Genomic DNA, 22,322 nt, shown 5'->3' on the forward strand with positions numbered 1-22,322 from the left:
AAAGCCACGTCTGGTGCATGCTTCCTTATGCGGGTGGTAATAGTTACTCCTGGCTCTATGCTCAGAAATCGCCCCTGGCAGGCACAGGGGACCATATGGGATGCCGGGATTCGATTTTTCTGCATAAAAGGCAAATGCCTTACCTCCATGCTATCTCTCCGGCCCCCACCCATAATTTTTTATGACTTAATTTATATCTCATTTGAGAATAGAATGAGTCTAGTCTAGAGTTAGCTAAACACAGACTTTGTGACTGCACTCTTGGGGCATGATTGAGCTTAAATTTTTTTAATTTAATAGTAATGTGAAAATCATAGAATTATAAAACAGGTCACTTAATGATATTAGGCAAATAGTTTTTTTATTTTTTTATTTTTTATTTTTTTGATTTTTGGGTCACACCTGGCAGCGCTCAGGGGTTACTCCTGGCTCTAGGCTCAGAAATCACTCCTGGCAGACTCGGTGGACCATATGGGATGCTGGATTCAAACCACTGTCCTTTCTGTATGAAAGGCAAACACTTTACTTTCATGCTATCTCTCCGGCCCTGGCAAATAGTCTTTTGATTTATGTATTATTTGATGGAAAGAACAAACTTGCACACTATTCAATATTCAGTTCAAAAAAATTTTTTTTTGCCACATATAGCAGCACTCAGGTGTTACTCCTGGCAGGCTCAGGAGGTACCATATGGGATGTTGGAGCTCGAACCTGGGTTCGTTCCTAGTCGTCTTGTACAAGGCAAACACCCTACCACTATGCTATCACTCTGGCCCCTCAGTTGAAATTTTTTTGTTTTTTGCTTTTGGGACCACAATCGGTGATGCTTAGGAGTTACTCCATTACTCCTGGCTATGTGCTCAGAAATCGCTCCTGGTTTGGGGGACTATATAGGATGCTGGGGGATCAAACTGTGGTATGTTCTAGCTTAGCCAAGTGCAAGGCAAACGCCTTACCGTTTGCGCCACTGCTCCTGCCCCTTGGTTGAAATTTTTATCTAAAATATGGTATTATAGGGACTTAATTGTGTAAATCTCTTGTATATGGAACCCTTGCCTAAAATATGCTAGATTGTCACATACTAGATTTTTATGGTTTTAATTTGGGGGGATGCATACCAAGCAGTGCTCAGGTTATTCCTGTCTCTCACTCAGGAATTAGTCCTGGTGGGGCTTGGAAACATATGGAATGCCGAAATTGAATCTCGAGTCAGCCACTTGCAAGGCAAATGCTGTAGGATAAAATGTACTCACTGTACTTATTGCTCTGGCCCAAGATTTTCACATTTTATTTTGCTATAAATTGATTCTCTCTGTTATGATGAATTAACATAAAACAAAATATTTATAATTTTTCTTCAAAATGTTTGTTATTTTGGAATAAAGATGCCAAATGGTCATTTAGTCAGTATACATTTTCATCTTGTATTATGCTGTCAGTTTCCTTATTAAAGTGTTACAGGGTTAATATTTTAGAGCTTGATGTATATTAACTATTGTAAATTAATCATGTGGCTTTTAAAATTTTGTTTAAATAATTGACATTAATCGTCCCCAAATAATACCCTTGTTGTCATTATTTTTAGAATTCTATGGATATTTCTTGTTTCTGTCTTTCTATTGAAAAATTTCAAGTGTTCAGCAAAGTTTCAATAAATTAATATTCATACATCTTTCACCGTGTTTCATTAGTAACATTCTATCACCTTGTCTCTTGATCTGAGTGCTTTGAGATATTATTTGTTAAATCATTTTAATTTTGGTAGCAAACTCTATGACTTAACCCTCACATATTAGACATTTTATTTCCTATAGGCATGGTCTGAGGGGACCTTTTAGGTTTGCTAGGCTTGAATCTGGTTGGCCTCCTCTAAGGCAAGTGCCCTACCCACTGTACTATCTCTCCAACCTTTCTTTTTCTTTTTTTTTTTTTAAATTGGTATTAGGTTTATGTTTATTTTGCAGCTATGAATTTATTTTTAAGTTTTGAAATAATTGTTTTGAAGCTTTATTTAGAATGTCATATACTGTGAGAGGCTAAGATTGGGATATATTTTATGATTTTCAAATGTAAGCAGATAATTTGGTTTTATTGGCTACCCTATGTATAATTCACAGTATATATTTCCCTATTGCCATTCCTTTAATAGTATTATATTCAAAATAAAAAATGGTTTATTTTCATCCTCGGGGTTGATTCAATGTAAAGACCTGAGAATGCAATGCTGTAAGGACCCTGCAATATAAACATTACTCTGGGCCTAAACCCAGATGCCTGAGGCCTCTGGGATTATATCTGAAATTGCTCATGACCTGCTGTGTGCAAGGCATTATTAATCCCTGTCTTATCTCTGCACCACTTGAAGATATATTATTAAACTCCCATCACTTAATCTGTAATGCATTTCAGTCATTAGGAGGAAAATGTTCTTTTCCCGTGTTTCTACTATCCCTCATTTTGCTAATACACTTACTTGTTTTCGTTGTTATCCTTCTCAGTATGTTTTCCTCAGGGTCTGATACTTGGCAGATGCCATCATATAGTTCTTAATGAACAAGTAAATAATGTCTATTTTGAAACAGTGTAATTGTTAATAGGTAATTTGCTTTTATAAAACAATTTTGTTTTGTATATTTATAAAGAATCATGATATAACATTTTCTTGTAGTTTAAAGAAATAACTGACTTTAGTATATTGTTACTAGTCCCCCCCCCCCCTTTTTTTTCAGCAGCGCTCAGGGGTTATTCTGGCTCTGCGCTCAGAAATTGCTCCTGTCAGGCTCGGGGGACCATATGGGATACCAGGAATCGAACCCAGGGCCATCCTAAGTGGCCATGTTCAAGGCAAATGCCCTACCGCTGTGCTACCTCTCAGGCCCCAATTGTTACAGTTTTTAAAGTTTATTTCATGCTGTAAATGAGGCAATTGTTTAAAATAGCTTTAAAATGTTTATCATATAGCTCTGTGTTCTAAATTAAATATCTGATTTATTTCTAAAATGACATGTGTCTGGTAAAGTGACATTATGTAATAGTTGCTGACTGGGATTTGATACTATTCTGTCAGCATTTCTTGCAGTAGATTTCATTCTTTATTAATAGAATTCTTTGCCTCTTCTGCTTCTGTCATGGTAGATACGACCATATGTGGGGTGCTTGGTACAGTATTTGCCTCTTCTTTGGAAGCAGAGTGAAGAACATAATATGTTGAGATGTGCTATTCTGACAACACTTATACATCTTGTTCAGGTAAGTTTCTTCAGTTTTTATGTGACTAGAGATGTTTCTTTCTGTAGATGTAGTGATCTTTCTTCATTTTTTGTGATCTCTCTTCATTTTTTGTGATGTTCATTGTACCATACCTGTAGTTCTCTTGCAGTCAAGGCTTTCTGCATAAACTCACTTTAAATTTCTACTTTTAAAAAAGCACCTAATTTTCTTTTCTTTTTGTTTTTTGTTTTTGGTTTTTGGGTCACACCTGTCGGTGCTCAGGGATTGCTCCTGCCTCTGCGCTCAGAAATCGCTCCTGGCTCGGGGAACCATATGGGATGCCAGGGATTGAACCTGGGTCTGTTCTGGGTCAGTCACATGCAAGGCAAATGCCCAACCACTGAAAAAAAGCACCTCATTTGAAACTGGTTTAATTACTGGCACTGCAAAAAAAATTTTTTTTGACGTATTTGTTGATCTGTCCGTCTGTCCATCCATCCACCCATCCATTCACCCACCCTTTGTTATTTGTTGGGGCTATATGTCCTGATACTGTGGTCACTAGAACCACTCTAGGCTATGCTCTGATCACCATATCTACTGCTATGATCACCAGGGCATCTGCTTTGCCACATTTATGACCATTTATGAACCTATTATTTCTGTAAATCAGAATTATACATATCACATCTAAATTCTCTCCTCAAGGTTTGCCCTGCTGTCTTCTCAGAGGCTCACTGAAAGACTTTCCATACTCACTCATTTTGTTGGCTAGGTGTAATTCTTAGATCTATAAGACTGAGGTCTCAGTTTATCTGCTGACTACTGTGGGTCTTCTCATTCCCTGAAATGCTGACCTTTCATATATGGCCACTTTCTACTTCAGCATCAGCAGTGGAGTTCTTGCATGTTTGTTGTGTTAATAAATTTGTACTTTTGCTGAACTTCACCATAACTTACAAGAAACTGTCCTCCTTCCCTCCCTCCCACCTCCCTCCCCATCCTGCCCTTCTTTCCTTCCTATTTGTATTTAAACTTTATTAGAAAGATGTAATGAAGAGAGAGGGAGTAGTACGTTCAAGAGAGAACACAAGTCTTCTTCTCCAGACTCTACTCAGGGGTTACTCCTGGCTCTAATCATTCCTGATTTGGCGGGCCATACGGGATGCTGGAGATCAAACCAGTTTAGCTATATGCTAGTCTAGCAAGCGCCTTACCCACTGTACTATCTCTGGTTCCAGGAATGAAAGATTTTTAATGTAGTAATTATATATATATATCTCCATGCTTTTATCTCTCTGGGTGATCTCTTTTTCAATGTGTTGTTTTCTATTTTTTCATGTTAGACATTTCAATCAGATATATTGATTCTTGTTCACTTTTTCTTTTTAGAAAACTGAAGTATACACAATAGTAGGACAGTTATTGCAATAACTGTTAACATTTTGTCTTAACATTTTTGGTTTTTAAAAGTTGCTGAAAAGGGTTGACTATGGGCCGGAGAGATAGCATGGAGGTAAGGCGTTTGCCTTTCATGCAGGAGGTCATCAGTTCGAATCCCGGCACCCCATATGGTCCCCCGTGCCTGCCAGGAGCAATTTCTGAGCCTGGAGCCAGGAATAACCCCTGAGCACTGCCGGGTGTGACCCAAAAAAAAAAAAAAAAAAAAAAGAAAAGGGTTGACTATTATTAGAAAGCTTGCTAATTGTATTTTATTCCTCCCCCTCACCCCATTAGGGTGTCTAGCTGGACTGTTTCATGGGAGAAATCTCCATGTTAATGTTTCTTTTTTTCAAGTTTTTAACACTTTAATCCGTCTGCCTCCATGTTAATGTTTTGAAATATTTTTTCTGTGAAGCATATTTCAGTCTCTTGCTTGATACTTCTTTTATAAAATGTCCTTGTTCTTTATTACCTATTGTTTCTGTGTGTGTGACCATTTGGTTTTTTTTTACTAGAAAAATAAATATTCAGTTTCTTTTTTTTTATCTTTTCTATTGGAGAGACCACACATAACTGTGTTCAGGGCTTACTCTTGCTGGGTGTTGAGGGACCATATGGGGTGTCAGGAATCGAACCTTGTGCAAGGGAAGCGCTTTCTGTTCTGTTCCTATGACTCTGTCCCCCATATTGGCTTAGTATTAACTGTTTGTGCTCATGAATGAAATTTTGCACCAAAATTTTTTTCTTTTGCAAAAATCTTTATGTTTTTGCTTTGTAAATCCAGCTCTTCGCAATTTCTAGGTATGTGCTCTGCCACTGTAATCTTAAGACCAGTGGTCCTCAAACTTTTTAAACAGGGGCCAGTTCATTATTCCTCAGAGGAGGTCTGACTATAGTAAAAACAAAAACTATGAACAAATTCCTATGTACACTGCATATATCTTATTATGAAGTAAAGAAACAAAATGGAAACAAATACAATATGTGGCCCATGGGCTGTAGTTTGAGGACCACTGTCTTAGACCATCAATTGCTATTTAAACATATCCTATCTAATTTTACCTTCCAAAATTCCTTCTATCTGGATATTTTGCATCTTTGTAATAAAAATCTAGTTGCTTCTTTGATTTTTTTCACTGCTGGCTTCAATTTTTGATCTTTTATTTCTGCTTAATTATTTTTTTACTTATCTTTTAAACTTATAAGTTGAAGAGCTTTTTTTTTTTTTTTTTTCCTCTTTCTCTTTGGGCTACATCTGGCTGAGTTCAGAACTTACTCTTGACTCTGTCCTCTGTTATCACTTCTGGCAGGCTTGGGATTGAACCTAGGTTAGCCTTGTACAAGGCAACACACTATCTTCTATACTATTTCTCTGGTTCCACTTTTGTTTTCTTCTTATGTAATTGTAAATATTTTGTTTTAGATCATTAAAAACATTTTTTTAGTGGAATCAGGGAAAGGATAGTACTGAATATAATGTGTTACATCTGTCAGCTCTTCTGATATTAGCATAGTGATTTGTTTGAGTTATTTGATGTATTGGAGCATAGAGCTTGTGCTTAGAGTCCAGGTCTTGAAGACCAAAAAAAAAAAAAAGATAATCAGAGCACTAGTAAAGAATCTATCTGGTTTGGTGTAGTTAGTTAAAACTAAAGTAGTTAGGGGCCTGGAGACATAATACAGTGGGAAAAGGTGCTTGTTTTGTACAAGGCTTATCTGGATTCACACTCCTAGCATTCCTGAGCAGTGCCAATAGTAATTCCTGAGTGTAGAGCCAGGAATAATCTCTGAGCACTGCCTGGTGTAGCCCCCTACACAAACACACAAAATCGTTGGAAGGCTCTTTTGTTGGAGGGGGGTCATCATACCCAGCAGCTCTCAGGTTACTCTTGGCTCTATGCTCTATGCTCTGGCTCTGTGCTCAGAAATTACTCCAAGCAGGCTCGGGGTACCACATGGGATGCCAGGATTTGAACCACCATCCTTCTGCATTCAAGGCAAATGACCTACCTCCGTGCTATCTCTCCAGCCTGGAAGGCTCTTTTTATTAACTAGGGAAGAGAGGGTGAGAACATAAAATCCAAAGCCACTGAAAGAAAGGGAAAAAAAATGTGAAAATTTTACACACACACACAGAGAATTAAGGATTATTTAGACTGGGATGTAATGTGTGATAAAGAAGAACCAGTAAGTTGCTGATAAATTTATTGCTAGGTAGTCTTCATGTCATATGAACTAGGAAATGCAGGAAGAGGAATTAATGTTTAGTTTAAACCTTCTGTATGTTGATGTTCTATAATTTTTACAAGTGTCTAGAATTCAGGGTTTTGAATTGGCTATAATTAATTTGAACTGATCAACAAAGTATAATATATTATTTTCTATATGTGTATATTTTCTATTGTATTGATAGCTCAAATCCTGAGAAATGCTTTTAATTATAGGATAGAATCACTTCCTCCCTTTTTGTCTCTTTACATATACTGTAAGTTGTCAGCATACTACAGAAAGAGCTCTTGTACTCTTTACCAAATTTTCCTGTATGCCTTGTAATTATATTACAACATGATCCCTTATCATTTAAACATTCCTAACAATGTTTTTAAAGTAATATAGTGAACTTTTGAGTTTTGTATTGTAATAATAAAAAACTCAGCATAATGTTCAAATTTATTAAAAGTTGCATGTAAATTGGATACAGTTTTCATAGAACTAGATTGCAAAGTGAATTTAAGACTTTGATCAAGGGACTGGAGAGATAGTATGGAGGTAGGACATTTGCCTTGCATGCAGAAGGGAGGTGGATCGAATCCCGGCATCCTATATGGTACCCCAAGCCTGCCAGGAGCAATTTCTAAGCATAGAGCCAGGAATAACTTCTGAGCACCACCGGGTGTGACCCTAAAACCAATAAAAAAAAAAAAAGACTTTGATCAAGAGAATCTAATAATTGGGGCCGGAGAGATAGCATGGAGGTAAGGCATTTGCCTTTAATGCAGAAGGACAGTGGTTCAAATCCCGGCATCCCATACGGTCCCCTGTGCTTGCCAGGGGCAATTTCTGAGCCTGGAGCCAGGAGTAACCCCTGAGCACTGCCGGGTGTGACCCAAAAACCAAACACACACACACACACACACACACACACACACACACACACACACACACACACACACACACCCAAAAAAAGAGAGAATCTAATATTTAATAATGCGTTAGTTTTTGCTAAGTCTAGCATGTTGTTCTTATTGGGATGTGCATGGATCACACATGCATATTCAATAAGTAAGAGTTTAACGTGGTTTGGGGCCGCATTTGATTGTGTTCAGGATCAGCGCTGGAGTTTCCCCTATGCACTATTGTAGTCCAGTCTTTTTGAGCATCTCATTTTCTGGTAATGAGCTCAGAAATTGCTCCTTGCTTGGGGGACCATATGTGACACTGGGGGATTGAACAGTGGTCCATCCTAGGCTAGCGCGTGCAAGACAAACACCCTACTGCTTGGGCCACCGCTCCTGCTTTGTACTGTTTTGTTTTATTTTTTAAATGGCAGAGAAGAAATGAACAGACAATTCATCAAAGAAGAAATACAAATGTCCAAAATGCATATGAAAAAATGTTCCACATCACTAATCATCAGAGAGATGCAAAACAACAATGAGGTACCATCTCACACCACAGAGACTGGCACACTTCACAAAGAACAAGAACAGTCAGTGCTGGCAGGGATGTGGGGAGAAGCTACTTTCATTCACTGCTGGTGGGAATGCCTTCTAGTCCAGCCTTTATAGAAAACAATATGGAGAATCCTCAAAAAAACTGGAAATTGAGTTCCCATATGATCCATCTATACCACTCCTAGGGATATACCGTAGGAACACAAAAACACAACATAAAAATGCCTTCTGCACACCTGTATTCATTGCAGCATTATTCACAATAGCCAGAATCTAGAAACAACCCAGATGCCCTTCAACAGATGAGTGGCAAAAGAAACTGGTACATATAAAAATGGAATACTATGCAGCCATCAAGGAAAAATAAAGTCATGAAATTTTCCTATATATGGATGACATGGAAACTATTATGCTGAGTAAAATAAGTCAGGGAGAGAGACACACACAGAATAGTTTCATCTATGGGTTTTGAGAAAAATAAAAGATATTATAATAATACCCAGAGAAAACAGAGATGAAGGCTGGAAAGTCCAGCCCATAATATGAAGCTTACCACAAAGAGTGGTGAGTGCAGTTAGAGAAATAACAACATTGACTATATCATGACAATGTTAATGAGTGAGGAAAATAGAATGCCTGCTCAAATACAGGCAGTGGGTGGGGGAGGAGGGAAATGGGGGGCATTGGTGGTAGGAATGTTGCATTGATGAAGGGAGCTATTTTTTTTTATAATTGAACTTGACTACAAACATTTATAATCCTGTTGCTTAAATATATTAATTAAAAAGAATAAAATCATTTGTCTGAATAAACGTAAAAAATAGTTTTATAAATTTTTTTCCTTTGGAATATCTGTAATAGAATCTTTCAGTTGAATATTATTTCTAGAAAGGGTCAAACTTAACGTGTTCAAGTAGAATCCTTATGGATTTCTATTGAAATATTTGTCCCATGATAAATTTATGTATCAGTGTCATCAACAAACAAACACTTTGTGTTTTATGTGTTCAAGGTTTAACTCTTGGCTCTGTGCTCAATGATCATTTCTGGTTGGGATTGGGGGACAATCCGAACTATATGCAAGGCAGCCCATGCCTACTATTCTCTTTCTCCAGCCCTCATCTGTGGTTGTGGCATTATGATTTCTCACTAATTCTTGACATTTTGAATTACTCGATAATTTATTTGATAGATTATTTGATAGATTCCTTTATTGTGTGTATCAGATTACAGAGATAAAAATGAATACTATATTTTTTCTTTCTGAGTATAGAGTGATACATTTTGATAATTTTCATTAGTCATTATGCATACTAAAACTAAAAACCCTTCCTTTATCTCTTCACTCATTAAAACAAAACTTCTTTCAGAGAAAATGCATACATTTTATAAAAGATTATAAAAAGGTTAAAAAGGAAATTCTTTTTATCCCATTCTCATCTTTCTTTTCTCATTTTAGTGCTTTTAATACTTTTTATGTTTCCTTATAAGAAAAATTTTTATTTATACCTACATATGTGAATAAGATATAAAAATTCTTTGGCATGTAGAATTTTTATTTACTGCTTCTTTTAAATTTAATTTACAATTAACTTTCAGAATATTTTTGTTCCATGGCTAATCGTTTTTATGGCTACTCAATATTTTAGAATATAAACATATCACAACTCATCTTATTGGTGAACATTTAGGTTGAGTTAATTTTAAATTATTTGTATAAGAAAATTTAAAATAGACCCAGAGAAATAGTATATGGGTATACCTGATGCGTTTTTAATCCTAGTTCCATATCTAGCACCCTGGAATCTCCTGAGCACCACATATAGTCAAACCCTTATATCGATGAGAATTTCTAGTAAGGGCTTTTGGCCTCCTGGGTACTGCTTAGAAGAATGACCTTTCCCCTCAAAAAAATTAAACTATTGCTATTTCTTTAGTATTCCAAGAGTGGAAATAGCTATCTGCATTGAAATGTCTTAAAATGAACAGAGGTAGAGGTGTAGCCTTGGCATATGTAGTTTACCCCCATTAGGCAGTTGAACAATATTTTTTGCTACTTTTTTTCAGTTATAAACAGAATCATTTATGATGTTGATGATTATGATATCCTAAGAAATTTATTTTTGTGAGTTGTTTTAGGACTTTATATAAGATAGGTGACATTTTGGTTGGAGAGGTGGTTGTAACCTTAGAGTGTCTTATGTTAAGTTTTATTTATACTTCCTGTAGGGATTAGGAGCAGACAGCAAGAACCTGTACCCTTTCCTGCTCCCAGTTATTCAACTGAGTACAGATGTTTCCCAGCCTCCACATGTTTACCTTCTGGAAGATGGTTTAGAATTATGGTAAGAGGAAAAATTCAGTACCATGGATCCTTATCCTCCACCTCCCTGGCCTGTCCCTATTTGGATGCGAATAAAGCAGAGAAATGTAACAAGGCTTTATATTTCAGCTTTTTTTAAATGAAGCATAAAATATACGTTTCTGAATTGGGTAAAACTTAGTTCACTGTAGACTTATTAACAGTATTAAAGGGAAAATCTAAATTTGAACTTAGCAACATTTATCTTTTGGAATTTGAAATATAAAGTGGAAATCTTACTAATGTTCCAAAACTAAGATTTAAGGCTTTCAGTATTTAAATGAGGTGTTTTGAAAGACATTGAATTTTCAGTTCTTACCAATACTAAGTACTGAGATAAAATACCTTTGCACCAAAAATTTTTTTTTTTTTTTGGTTTTTGGGCCACACCCGGCGGTGCTCAGGGGTTACTCCTGGCTGTCTGCTCAGAAATAGCTCCTGGTAGGCACGGGGGACCATATGGGACACCGGAATTCGAATCAACCACCTTTGGTCCTGGATCGGCTGCTTGCAAGGCAAAAGCCACTTCGGGCTCTGCACCAAATATTTGATTTAATATTTTACTCAGTCGTGAAGAAAGAAAAAAGAAATGTGTTTCTGTGGCACATGAACTGTTAGAAAATCCTTTTGCTCCATTGAGCTTATTATATAATAGCAATTTTATACAGTGCTCACTCAATTTTATTTAAGATGCAGTTTATTATGTAGGAAAGGCATGGTAATCCAATGTGTAAACTCAAAATTAAAAAGCAATTTATAGATATCAGTCATATAAAAATAAATATATATAGTTAATTTCCTTTTCCTCCTCTCCCATCCCTTTTGTATCTTTTTTTCTATCCATCATCCTTTCTCCCTTCTTCCCTTTCCTTCTCCGTTTTTGGTTTCAGGCCCCTTTCCTCCTTTGTCCTTTACTCCCCTTTTGATTAGGTGTCTAGGAATGTCACAGTTTTGGATTCCTAGAATTTGTCTTTGGTACAAATTATACCTTGTGTTACTGCTCTCAGGGTGACAAGGTTCTTGGCAGGGCTTTGAGAATCCTATGGGTGTCAGGGATCAAACACATTTTGGCAGTACTATGGGATACTCTTTTTTTTTTTTTTTTTTTTAATTGGTGATACGTTTCAAACAGTTTCCCAGTATGAGACTATTTAAAACCTCCTGAGTCATATTTTGATATATAATGATATATATATATATATATATATATATATATATATATTTTTTTTTTTTTTTTTGCTTTTTGGTCCACACCCAGTGACGCTCAGGGGTTACTCCTGATATGTGATCAGAAATAACTCCTGGCTTGGGGGACCATATGGGACACCGGGGGATCGAACCGCGGTCCATCCTAGGTTAGCCATGTGCAAGGCAAACTCTGTACCGCTTGCACCACTGCTCCAGCCCCGATATAGAGTAATTTTTATTTTGAATATATTTAAGTTTCTTTAGCCTACAAGGACTACAAAGTTTTTATGGTATCTTTAAAGACTATATATAAGTCCTGGGATTATGTCTACATTTTGTGTGTGCTACAGTGCTTATGTTTCACCACCACCAAAGATCTTTCTTTTAAGTGGTCTTGGTAGCATCTTTTGTACTAAGGACTATTGTATGTAGGACTATTTCCTACATATTATTACTATGTTTGATAATGTTTACAGTAGTCTTATGGTGTAATATTTTATAAAACAGATATCTTTAAAAAAGTATTCCATGAAATATTTTTAATATAGTTGTTTTGGGCATTCAGTGTCTCAGTACCAATCACCAGTGTGATTATAATACCCTCTATTATAATACCCAGTTTTCTACCTACCTTCCTAAGCTTGCTCCCTTGACATAAAAAAATTATTTAGATTTCTCGTTACAACAAAAGGGTAATTCAGTCAAAGAAAGTTTGTGAAAATTGTTGTATCTCATAATGGCGTTATTAAAGGATTTAATCATCTGAGGATTTACTGAGTTGAGTTCTTTGTTGCTAGTGAGCTTTCCGTGTATTCATTTTTATTTATTGAGCTAATTGGTTTTTATGCTACTCATTTGGTGTGCTCTTTCTTGGCTGTCTTTTTTTTTTTGTTTTTGTTTTTGTTGTTTTGTTTTTTGGCTGTTTGTTTTGCAGAATTTGCTCTCTGAGAAATGTGTACTGGGAATTCTGTTGGGTCGTTGTCTGCAAAGATTAGATATGAAGCAGTGAAGATGCCTATTTTATTGTTATGGATATGGAGTATGGGTGCTGCAGCTGCTGGGGTGCTCTCTCCTGTGGGTGCTCCAGAGCTTTCAGTCGAAAGAGCCAATGTACCCATGAGTTTCAGGGACTTAGACTTCTTCCAAGACAAGTTGTGAAGCTGTAAAGCTGGGCTGTTTATATGGTGGCAACCCTCAACTTTTTATTTGTTGAGCAATTTCTTCTGTTCTTGCCATTTGTCCTCTGAATCTTTTTAGAATGAGATTTATGTATTTCCAAGGGAAACCTTATATGAATTTGGATTTATTTTTTATTTTGTATACCAATGTACATAATTAATGTTCTTATGGTGCTATATTTTTATCTTATTAATACCATCATTCAGTCATATAATTGTTTCGGTATATAAAGATTAAATTGATTTTTTTATAATTAACCTTTGAACAGCATAGGTTTAAACTACATTGTTCCATTATGTCAATATTTTAGTAAATAAATGATCAAAACTTAAGGAATTTATACTTCATAACATTCTTGTAAATGTACTTTTTTATCCTTCGCATTTTCTTAACCATTGTCTTTTCAATATTGACTTAATTGCGAGTATATAGTATCAGAAGCATATAGACCTGTGTTGATGCACTAGTTATGTTATTGGAAATTCTTGCTGTCAGCATTGTTAGTAACACATTAGGTGGAGTTAAAAGTTAGGCCAGGATTTTCTGCTGCACCTGGGGATTGGTTTTTCTAATCTCTCATTAAGTGTCAGCCTACTGTTGATGTCCTCAGCAAACTCATTGAACTTTCTAAATAATTTGTTTAACTGTGAAATTTTTATTCCTTTTTTTTCCCTCAGTCATGTCTTCTGAGAATATAGACTAAATTTTCTTCTCCTTTTTAAATTTTTATTAACTTAGTTGTCCTATTAAGTGAAAAACTCTTAATTGCTGAGTAGAGATGAAGCTAGACCAGGGTAATAGATGTTCTTTGATTGATGTCTGTTTCTGTGTTTGTTTTTCCGGAGAAAGGTTTTAACATATCACTTGACTGTTGGTTATATGTTTGGTAGAAAATTCTCTCATTAAGTTAAGGAAGTTCTTTCTGTTTTACTCTTTTGGTTTCTGGGTCATACCTGACAATGCTCAGGGATCACTACTAGAGTGTTGGAGAATCACATGTATGGAGGATTAAACTGGGACGGGTTGATTGCATTTTCATTTTATGTACCATTAGGTTTTGGTAATAGATATCATAATTTGAGAAATCCTTCTTTTTCTATAGCTTTTGTGAGTCTTGTTATTTACACCTTTAACTTCTTGGGGGAAATGTCAGGAGGTGTAGCAGGGATAAATCACACCCACATTTCTATTTTAAAATGATGGGAATCAAACTCTAGTGTGCAAAATATATGAATCGGCATTAAATAATCCCTCTTACTCTGTTTTGTATTTCTAATATCCTGGGATTGGCTTGCATTTGACATTTGTTTATATTTGGTTTTAGTGACTAAGTTGTATGTTTATAGTTTTAACGGACATGGACACTGTCTTAATCATCTGCTTTCTCTTCCTAGGTTAGTGACTTTGGAAAACAGCTCATGCATCACACCAGAATTGCTTCGTTTATTTCAGAATATGTCATCGCTTCTTGGTACGCATCATAATAGCATAATATTTTTGAAAGTAGCCATAGCTGATGCAGTATAGCTGACTTTAAATTATGCCTCCTATTCTTGATAAAACATTGATAGTCAATCCAAAATTTGAATAACATAATTTGTAGATTTTTCTATATGTATACCCTTTTAGAATCATTTCTGCTTTTAAGAGTGAACATTAAATGAGGCCAGAGCAATAGTAATTGTGTAAGGCTCTACCTTTGTACGTGGTTGACCTGGGATCCTCAGCATCTCATATGGTCCCACGAAGAGTGATTTCTGAGTGCAGAGCCAAGAATAAGTCTGAGCAACAGGTTGACCTCAAAATCAAAACCAATAAACAAAAAACACACTAAAGTATTAATTACAAGCAAAATATAGTTTTAGAATAATAAACACAAACTTTGCATTTTACCTGGAAGATTTTTCGTGTTTCATAGTAGTTTTAGAAATCTCAGAGCCAATGAAAATGAGTAAAGATAAAAAGCATTTAACATATTTAAACAATACTGTAAGACTAGTTCTGTATACCATGGTTTTGCTCAGTTTCTTATTTGTTTGTTTTGTTTTGGGGCCATATCTAGCAATACTCAGGGTTAACTCCTGACTCTGTGTTCAGGAATCACTCCTGGTGGTGCTCCAGGGACCATATAAGATGCCAGGGATCAAACCCAGGTTGGCTGTGTGCAAGGCAATCATCCTACTTATGATCTCCTATAATGCTTGCCCTTGTTCAGTTTCCTTGGCAAAGTGATATAGTGCTGTCTGTTGTTCACAAGTCTGCTATTTACATTTTTTTTAATTTTTATTTTGACCAAAGTGGATTACAAATCTTTCACAGTAATATTTTAAGTACATAGCGACATTGAATCAGGGGCGTTCCCACCACCAATGTTGTCCTTCCTCCACCCCTGTTCCCAGCATGCATCCCATTGGGGTAGAGGAGGGGGATATTTACATATTTTTTTTATTAAGTAAGAACTAGCAAATTTAGACTATTAAGTCCAGGAAATTATTTATTGTTTGTTAAAGCTAATTCTTATGTCTAACCAAAGAGATCACAGACCCTAATATTTTTAAAACAGCACTTTGGTACAGAATACTAGTCAACCATGTGCTACAAGGAATCAAACCCAGGCATACCATATGCAGAGTATGTGCTTCAACTCTTTGAGCCATTTTGCTGTCTCATAATTACATTTTAAAGATGTTTTTATGTGTACATTTTTATAGGAAAATGGATTTTGATATATATTTTAGAGATAAACTACCTTAACAGTATAATTTTTTTGAAGTCTATTTTGAGCATTTTTCTTAAGTATTGTAGTTATCCAGTTCAGCACAATAGTTATTCAGTACTGTACATAAAGGAAACCCAATTAAGGCAGACACCAAAAAAAAAATGGTAAAATGCTTCACTTGTTGGTTTACCATGCTACATTTTAACTTGAGTTTGAAGTTAAAGATTGGGTCAAGTGGTTAGATAATTCTTTACTGAAAGAACAGTTCTGAAAGAAATTTAGTATTATTTTCTAAATTGTTTTAACTAGTGGGAGATGTATGGGAAATCATTAAGTTGCCAGTGATGCCAAATTTTAGATAGTCATTTACTAGTAGTATAAATAAGTGGTGTACAACTTTGCTTTAAATAAAGATATGGCATTTATACTAATTTGAGTTATACTAAATTATCTAACATTTTGACAGAACTCAGTTCAGAAAATCTCAGAACTTGCTTTAAGATCATCAACGGTTATATCTTTTTATCATCAACAGAATTTTTACAGGTATGTTAATTTTTGTATATTGTGTTTATATGATTTCTACTTCAAATAAAACCTTTTTAAACTTTAGAATTTCTTTACAGGTGAAAATCTTGGGGAAGCATAGATCATTGTAAGACAGATATGTGAATTAAATTATATGATAAAGAAAATGTTATATAAACAAAAATATAAAAATTTTATATTTATAAAATTCAGCATAGCACTAAAACACTTTTTTTTTTGTTTGTTTGTTTTGTTTTTGGGCCACACCTGGTGACGCTCAGGTTGTTATTCCTGCCTATGCGCTCAGAAATCGCTCCTGGCTTGGGGAACTATATGGGATGCTGGGGGATCCAGTCACGGTTCGTCGTAGGCTAGTGCATGCAAGGCAGATGCCTTACTGCTTGTGCCACCGCTCAGGACCCTAAAACACATTTTTATTTTCTAAATTCTTTATTTTCCTAGTAGTTTCTAATACAAATATTGCTTAGATTCTTAGTATAATTTTTAGGTAGATTATAACACATTCAAATGTAATTTTGTTTTCTTTTTAATATTCTGATATGCATATTTTGACTTTTGTTAAATTTCAGACATATGCACTAGGTCTGTGTCAATCCTTTTGTGAACTTCTAAAGGAGATCACTATAGAAGGTCAAGTCCAAGTTCTTAAGGTATTGTTATATTTTTTTGTTTTGTTTTAATAAAATAGGTTTTATTGTTGTAGTTATTTATTTTGGGGCCATACCTGGCAGTGCTTAAGACTTACTCTTGGCTCTATACTCAAAAATGAGTCCTTTCGATACTCAGAGGAACACATAAGGTGCTGGGGATCCAACCTGGGTATGCTGCATGCAAGGCAAGTTCCCTACGTCCTGTACTCCCTGGCCCTCTTAATAAAGTAGTTTTATTTAGGAACATCTAAGTTGGGTAGAGACAGGTATGTGTTGAAGAGAGAATCTGAACTTTTCTGGAGGGGGAAAAGCCAAGATAATGTTAAAAAACATTTAATATTGTTAATTTTTAATTTATGGTTTTTGAAATTGGGCCTTCATTTCAATTTGAATAATTGTTAAAATGAGGAAGATTGATTCTAGACTAATTCTCGAATAGATCTAGTGATTCTTTCAGTAAATTTTACTTGATTTTATTCTGAACCAGATCTCAAATTGATATACTATTAATAATATAATTGGATGTATATTTATATATAAGGATATATGTAAATATTTCTTGAACTATATCTTGACATGTTTATTGTGTACTTAACACAGATACATATATATATTTTGTATAGACTTTGGGGAAATGTATATATCTTAATTGTATCACTTTCTTATTTTAATGTTTAAGTTTTTTATTGAATCATCATGAATTACAAAGTTAGAAAGATATTCATGATTTTCAGGCATATACTGTCTGCCTCATCCTGTCCGCTCCAAGCAGACACTTTCCCTCTCCATCATTGTCCTAGTGCAGGGGTAGGGAACAAGTTCGACACAAAGAGCCAAAATTTTAAACGGTGAGAGTCAGAGAGCCACACCATGCAGTGACCTGCCAAAACAAACACTCACACAAAAGCATCTAATTTTAACAATAATCTATGAAACACATATTGCATTTTGCCATTTTTGAGTGAGGGTAAAAATCCTGCAATGATGGTGAGGGTGTGCTGCGTCCTCCACACTCAGAACTAACGGCAAGATGTGACACAACATGTGACACACAGGTCCCCCGCTTGCTGGCTTGTGCATTTGTTTCTGAGGGATGGGAGACGGGATGACGCAGCCTGCGGGTGGGACTATGCGCTCGGAGATCTCTCCTCCGAGATCCCTCCTCAGAAGCAGCAGAACAAAATCCAAACTTGGTAAAGAGCCACAGTATACAAAAGAATGATAAGAGGTAAAGAGCCGCATTCATTTTGGCCAGGAGCCGCATGCAGCTTGCGTGTTTACCACCCTGTCCTAGTGTTTTCTTCCCTAACTTATCCCCATTACCTCCACTTCAGTGGCAAGCTTCCTTCTGAAGTCCTGCTCTGCTTTTCTTTTTTTATTTTTGTTTGTTTTTTCGGGCCACACCTGTTTGATGCTCAGGGGTTTACTCCTGGATAAGTGCTCAGAAATTGCCCCTGGCTTGGGGGGACTATATGGGACTCTGGGGGATCGAACCGCGGTCCTTCCTTGGCTAGCGCTTGCAAGGCAGACACCTTACCTCTAGTGCCACCTCGCCGGCCCCCTGTTCTGCTTTTCGTTTCTACTGCCTTTGACATTTGATACTCTCTGTGAAGTTTCTTTATATCTTACAGAAGAGAGAGATCATTTGGAGTCTGTTTCTCTCTCTAACTTCCCTAAACATGATGCTCTCCAGATCCATTTCACAGTAAATTGCATGACTTCATTTTCTTACAGCCGAGTTATCTTCTTTTGTGTGTATGTACCATAGTTTTTTTATTTAGTCACCTGTTCTTGAGTACTGGGTTGTTTTTGTGTTCTGGCTAAATAATACTATTATAAACATAAGAGTGCAAATATCTTTTTCTCCATTGTGCTTTTGAGCCCTTGGGGTAGATTCCCAGGAATGAATTGCCAGGCTATATTTTGGGGTCAGAAAGATAAAGTAAGGTGCCTGCTGTGCATGCACTTAATATGACTGGATTCCTGACACCACATCTGGCACACTTAGCTCTCCACCAGGACTGATCTTTGAGCATAGAGCCAAGATCCATTAAGCCCTGTGCACAGCTGGGTGTGGTATCAAACCCGCCCCCCTCCCCGAAAAAAAAAAAAGAAAAAGAAAGAAAAGGAAGGAAGTAAGGTAGGAAGGAAAGAAATAAATTGAGCGGGGATGGGGAGGTTGGGGGGGGGGGGGCCAGGAGGACAGCAGGTAGGGCATTTTGCCTTGTGCATGGCTGACCCAGGTTCAATCCCTGGCATTCTATTGGTTCCCTGAGCACTTGCCAGGAGTGATTCCTGAACACAGCTAGGAGTAACCCCTGAGCACAACAACAGAAAAAAACCAAACCCTTTTTTATTGAGTTACCTTTTCAGATTGCTTGTGAAAACTATTAGGTGATCTGTTGTAATTATAACAATGTAGTACATGTTGTAGGAAATTTATTGTTTAAATACTAAATAAAGTGAAAGTATATTATTTCTTGCCAGTGAAGTAAAAATGCCTGCCTCTAAAGAAAACCAAGGGGTGTGTGTGTGATATACTTGTTTGCTTGTTTCTTTCTTTTGGGAACACACCCAGCAGTTCTGAGAGCTTAGACCTGATTGTAGTCAGAAGTCAATTCTGGTGGGCTTGGGGCACTATGAGGTGCCAGGAATCTAACATGGGTTGTCTGTGTACAAGGCCAACACCCTATCCACTGTACCATCACTGTAGTCTGATAACATAGAGTTTTTATTTTCTAATTGTAGCAACCTTGGAAAAAATTAAGAAAACATTAAACATACTGAAGTAAAATTAATGTATTGTAAAATTAACATTGTGAGGATCATTTGTTTAGGGTAGGGATAATTTCTTGATGGGGCTGGAGCAATAGCACAAGGTTAGGGTGTTTGCTTTGCACATGGCCAACCCAGGACAAGCCTAGGTTCGATCCAGAGCATCCCATAGGTCTCCCGAGCCTGCCAGAAGTGATTTCTGAGCCAGAGCCAAGAGTAATTCCTGAGTGCCATTGGTTGTTGTGGCCCCCCAAAAAACAAAACAGAACATTTTGTGACTTGAATGGAGAAAATATTTGAACATAATTATGCATCCAATGAAGATCTAATATATAAATATATAAAGAATTAAAAACCTAGGGGCTGAAGTGATCGCACAGATGTAAGGCATTTGCCTTGCATGCACTGACCCAGGATGGACTGGTTCCATTCCTGGCATCCCATATGGTTCCCTGAGCTTGCCAGGAGCAATTTCTGAGCACAGAGCCAGGTGTAACCCCTGAACATTGCTAGGGTGGCCCAAAAACCAATCAGTCAATTAATAAATAAACTGCTTAAAAATAAAAAAAATTAAAAACTAGTCAAAATAGTCAATATAACACTATAAAAAAAGTTCATCTGTCCAGTAGAGATGAATAGATTTTCTTTTTTTTAAGCCAGTCAAATAGAGCAGTGGGGGGTTATATACCAACTTTTGTGATACTAACGTTAATAAGCTCTGATAAACCACTGCCATCTTACCAGCCGAATAAATACTTTTTCAAAGAAAGAAAAAAATACTTTTTCAAAGTAGGCCTATAAAAATTCCTCAATATTATGTGTTGGGGAAATACAAATCAAAACATTGAACAGTTCACATTCTATAAAAGTAGCATCTGAAACTAGTGTTGGCTGAAATTTATAGAAAAGGAATTCTTGAACATTGTTGGTGGCACTAGAAATTAACCCATTCTCTTTGGAAATAAATATGGTTGACAGTACATTTAGCATTGAACCCAGCAGTTCTACTCTAAGGTCTCTGCCTGAAGAATATAAAAATGGTGATTTGAAAAGTTGTATATTTAACCCCCCAGTGACAGGTAGTGGATGAAGAGGCCTTGTACGTGGCTGACACCTGTTTGTCACTATATGATCCCCTGAGTCTTTTAGGTATGTCCTAAGCTTTCTGTTCCTAAATAAAGAAAACACAACATACACATGAGAGGAACACTAGTTGATCTCACTTGATTGATTTAGGTATAGTGAATAAGATAATAGAATACACAAAACAAATCCAAATCTAATGTTTAGATTAAGATCCAAAAACAATTTGCTACTATTTGGAGAAAGGATGGGGATAAGAAGTCAGACAAAGTCACTGGAAAAAGTATATTTCTGCCAGGGCTTATCAAACATCTCCTTTGATCTTACTGAGCCAGCCAAGCTTCTTTATCTGCTGCTTTAAATCATCTGAGGGCCAGGGTTGACATAAGAGTAAAGATATTTTAAAGTTATATGACAACAAGGTACACAGTGATGGGAGGGGTCTAATAGACAGTGGTTGGTGTTGGAGCAATAGTACATCAAGTAGGGTGCTTGCTTTGCTCAAGGCTGATCTGGTTTAATCCCTAGAATTTTGTATGGTCCCTTGTCTCAGCCAGAAGTAATTTCTTTTTTGGGGGGGGGCAGGGTGAGCCACACTTGGTGATGCTCGGGTGTTATTCCTGGCTATGTGCTTAGAAATTGCTCTTGGCTTGGGTGGCCTACAAATCCTCAAAATCTGGAGACTTCTAGAGCTCATGTGAAAGAATTCACTTGAGAAAGAGACAGGATTTTGTTTTCTGAGAGAGTAGGCAAGAAGAATAGCTACTGAACACTAGTCATATAATGTTAGGAGAAACAAAGGCTTTGCAATCCTCCCTCTCTCCCCTCTTGACATTGTAGTAATCAAAGGTTATATAACACTTGTTTGTGGTACTTGCACATTTAATTGTGATGCTCACTTGTGGTTACACATGTGATGTGGTTACACATCAGGTTGTGGGTGAGGTGGTGCTAGAGGTAAGGTGCCTGCCTTGCCTGCGCTAGCCTAGGACGGACCTCGGTTCAATCCCCCGGCGTCCCATATGGTCCCCCAAGCCAGGAGCGACTTATGAGCGCATAGCCAGGAGTAACCCCTGAGCGTCACTGGGTGTGGCCCCAAAACAAAAACAAACAAAAAAACCCCCAAAAATGCAGAACATTTTTTTCATAGAACTTTGGTTAATTTGTATGTATTCTTTGAGGACGTTCCAGTTCATCTTTTCCCCCCATTTTAATGGGACTGGGTTTTTTATTCCTTGCAAAGTTCTCCCAGTAATTTTTATATATTGCATATAAACCTTTGCTCAGTTGTACTAGGTAAATACACTTTCAGTCTGTGGAGTAACCTTTTATTCTCTTTATTGCTTCTTTTGCTATGCAGAAGCTTCTTAGTTTGATGTAGTTTAGTTTAATATCTTAGCTTCTGTTTATTTGACTAATGTCATTGAATCATTGACTATACTTCTAGATTCTATGTAATGAAGTGTATTACCTATGTGTTCCTTAATTTA

The 22,322-nt window shown here is 36.5% G+C and overlaps 1 protein-coding gene across 1 annotated transcript in view; it reads left to right on the forward strand.

Annotated features, from left to right (window-relative positions):
- The window catches only part of IPO11 (importin 11), a 192,584-nt gene that overhangs the window by 85,101 nt on the left and 85,161 nt on the right, over positions 1-22,322 (forward strand). Inside the window, 5 exon segments of the mRNA XM_049768835.1 lie at positions 3,136-3,249; positions 10,557-10,672; positions 14,451-14,527; positions 16,242-16,321; positions 16,894-16,974. Of these exon segments, the coding sequence (XP_049624792.1) occupies positions 3,136-3,249; positions 10,557-10,672; positions 14,451-14,527; positions 16,242-16,321; positions 16,894-16,974 (468 nt within the window).

This window comes from Suncus etruscus, chromosome 2 (genome assembly GCF_024139225.1).
Source record: "Suncus etruscus isolate mSunEtr1 chromosome 2, mSunEtr1.pri.cur, whole genome shotgun sequence".
Lineage (NCBI taxonomy): Eukaryota > Metazoa > Chordata > Mammalia > Eulipotyphla > Soricidae > Suncus > Suncus etruscus.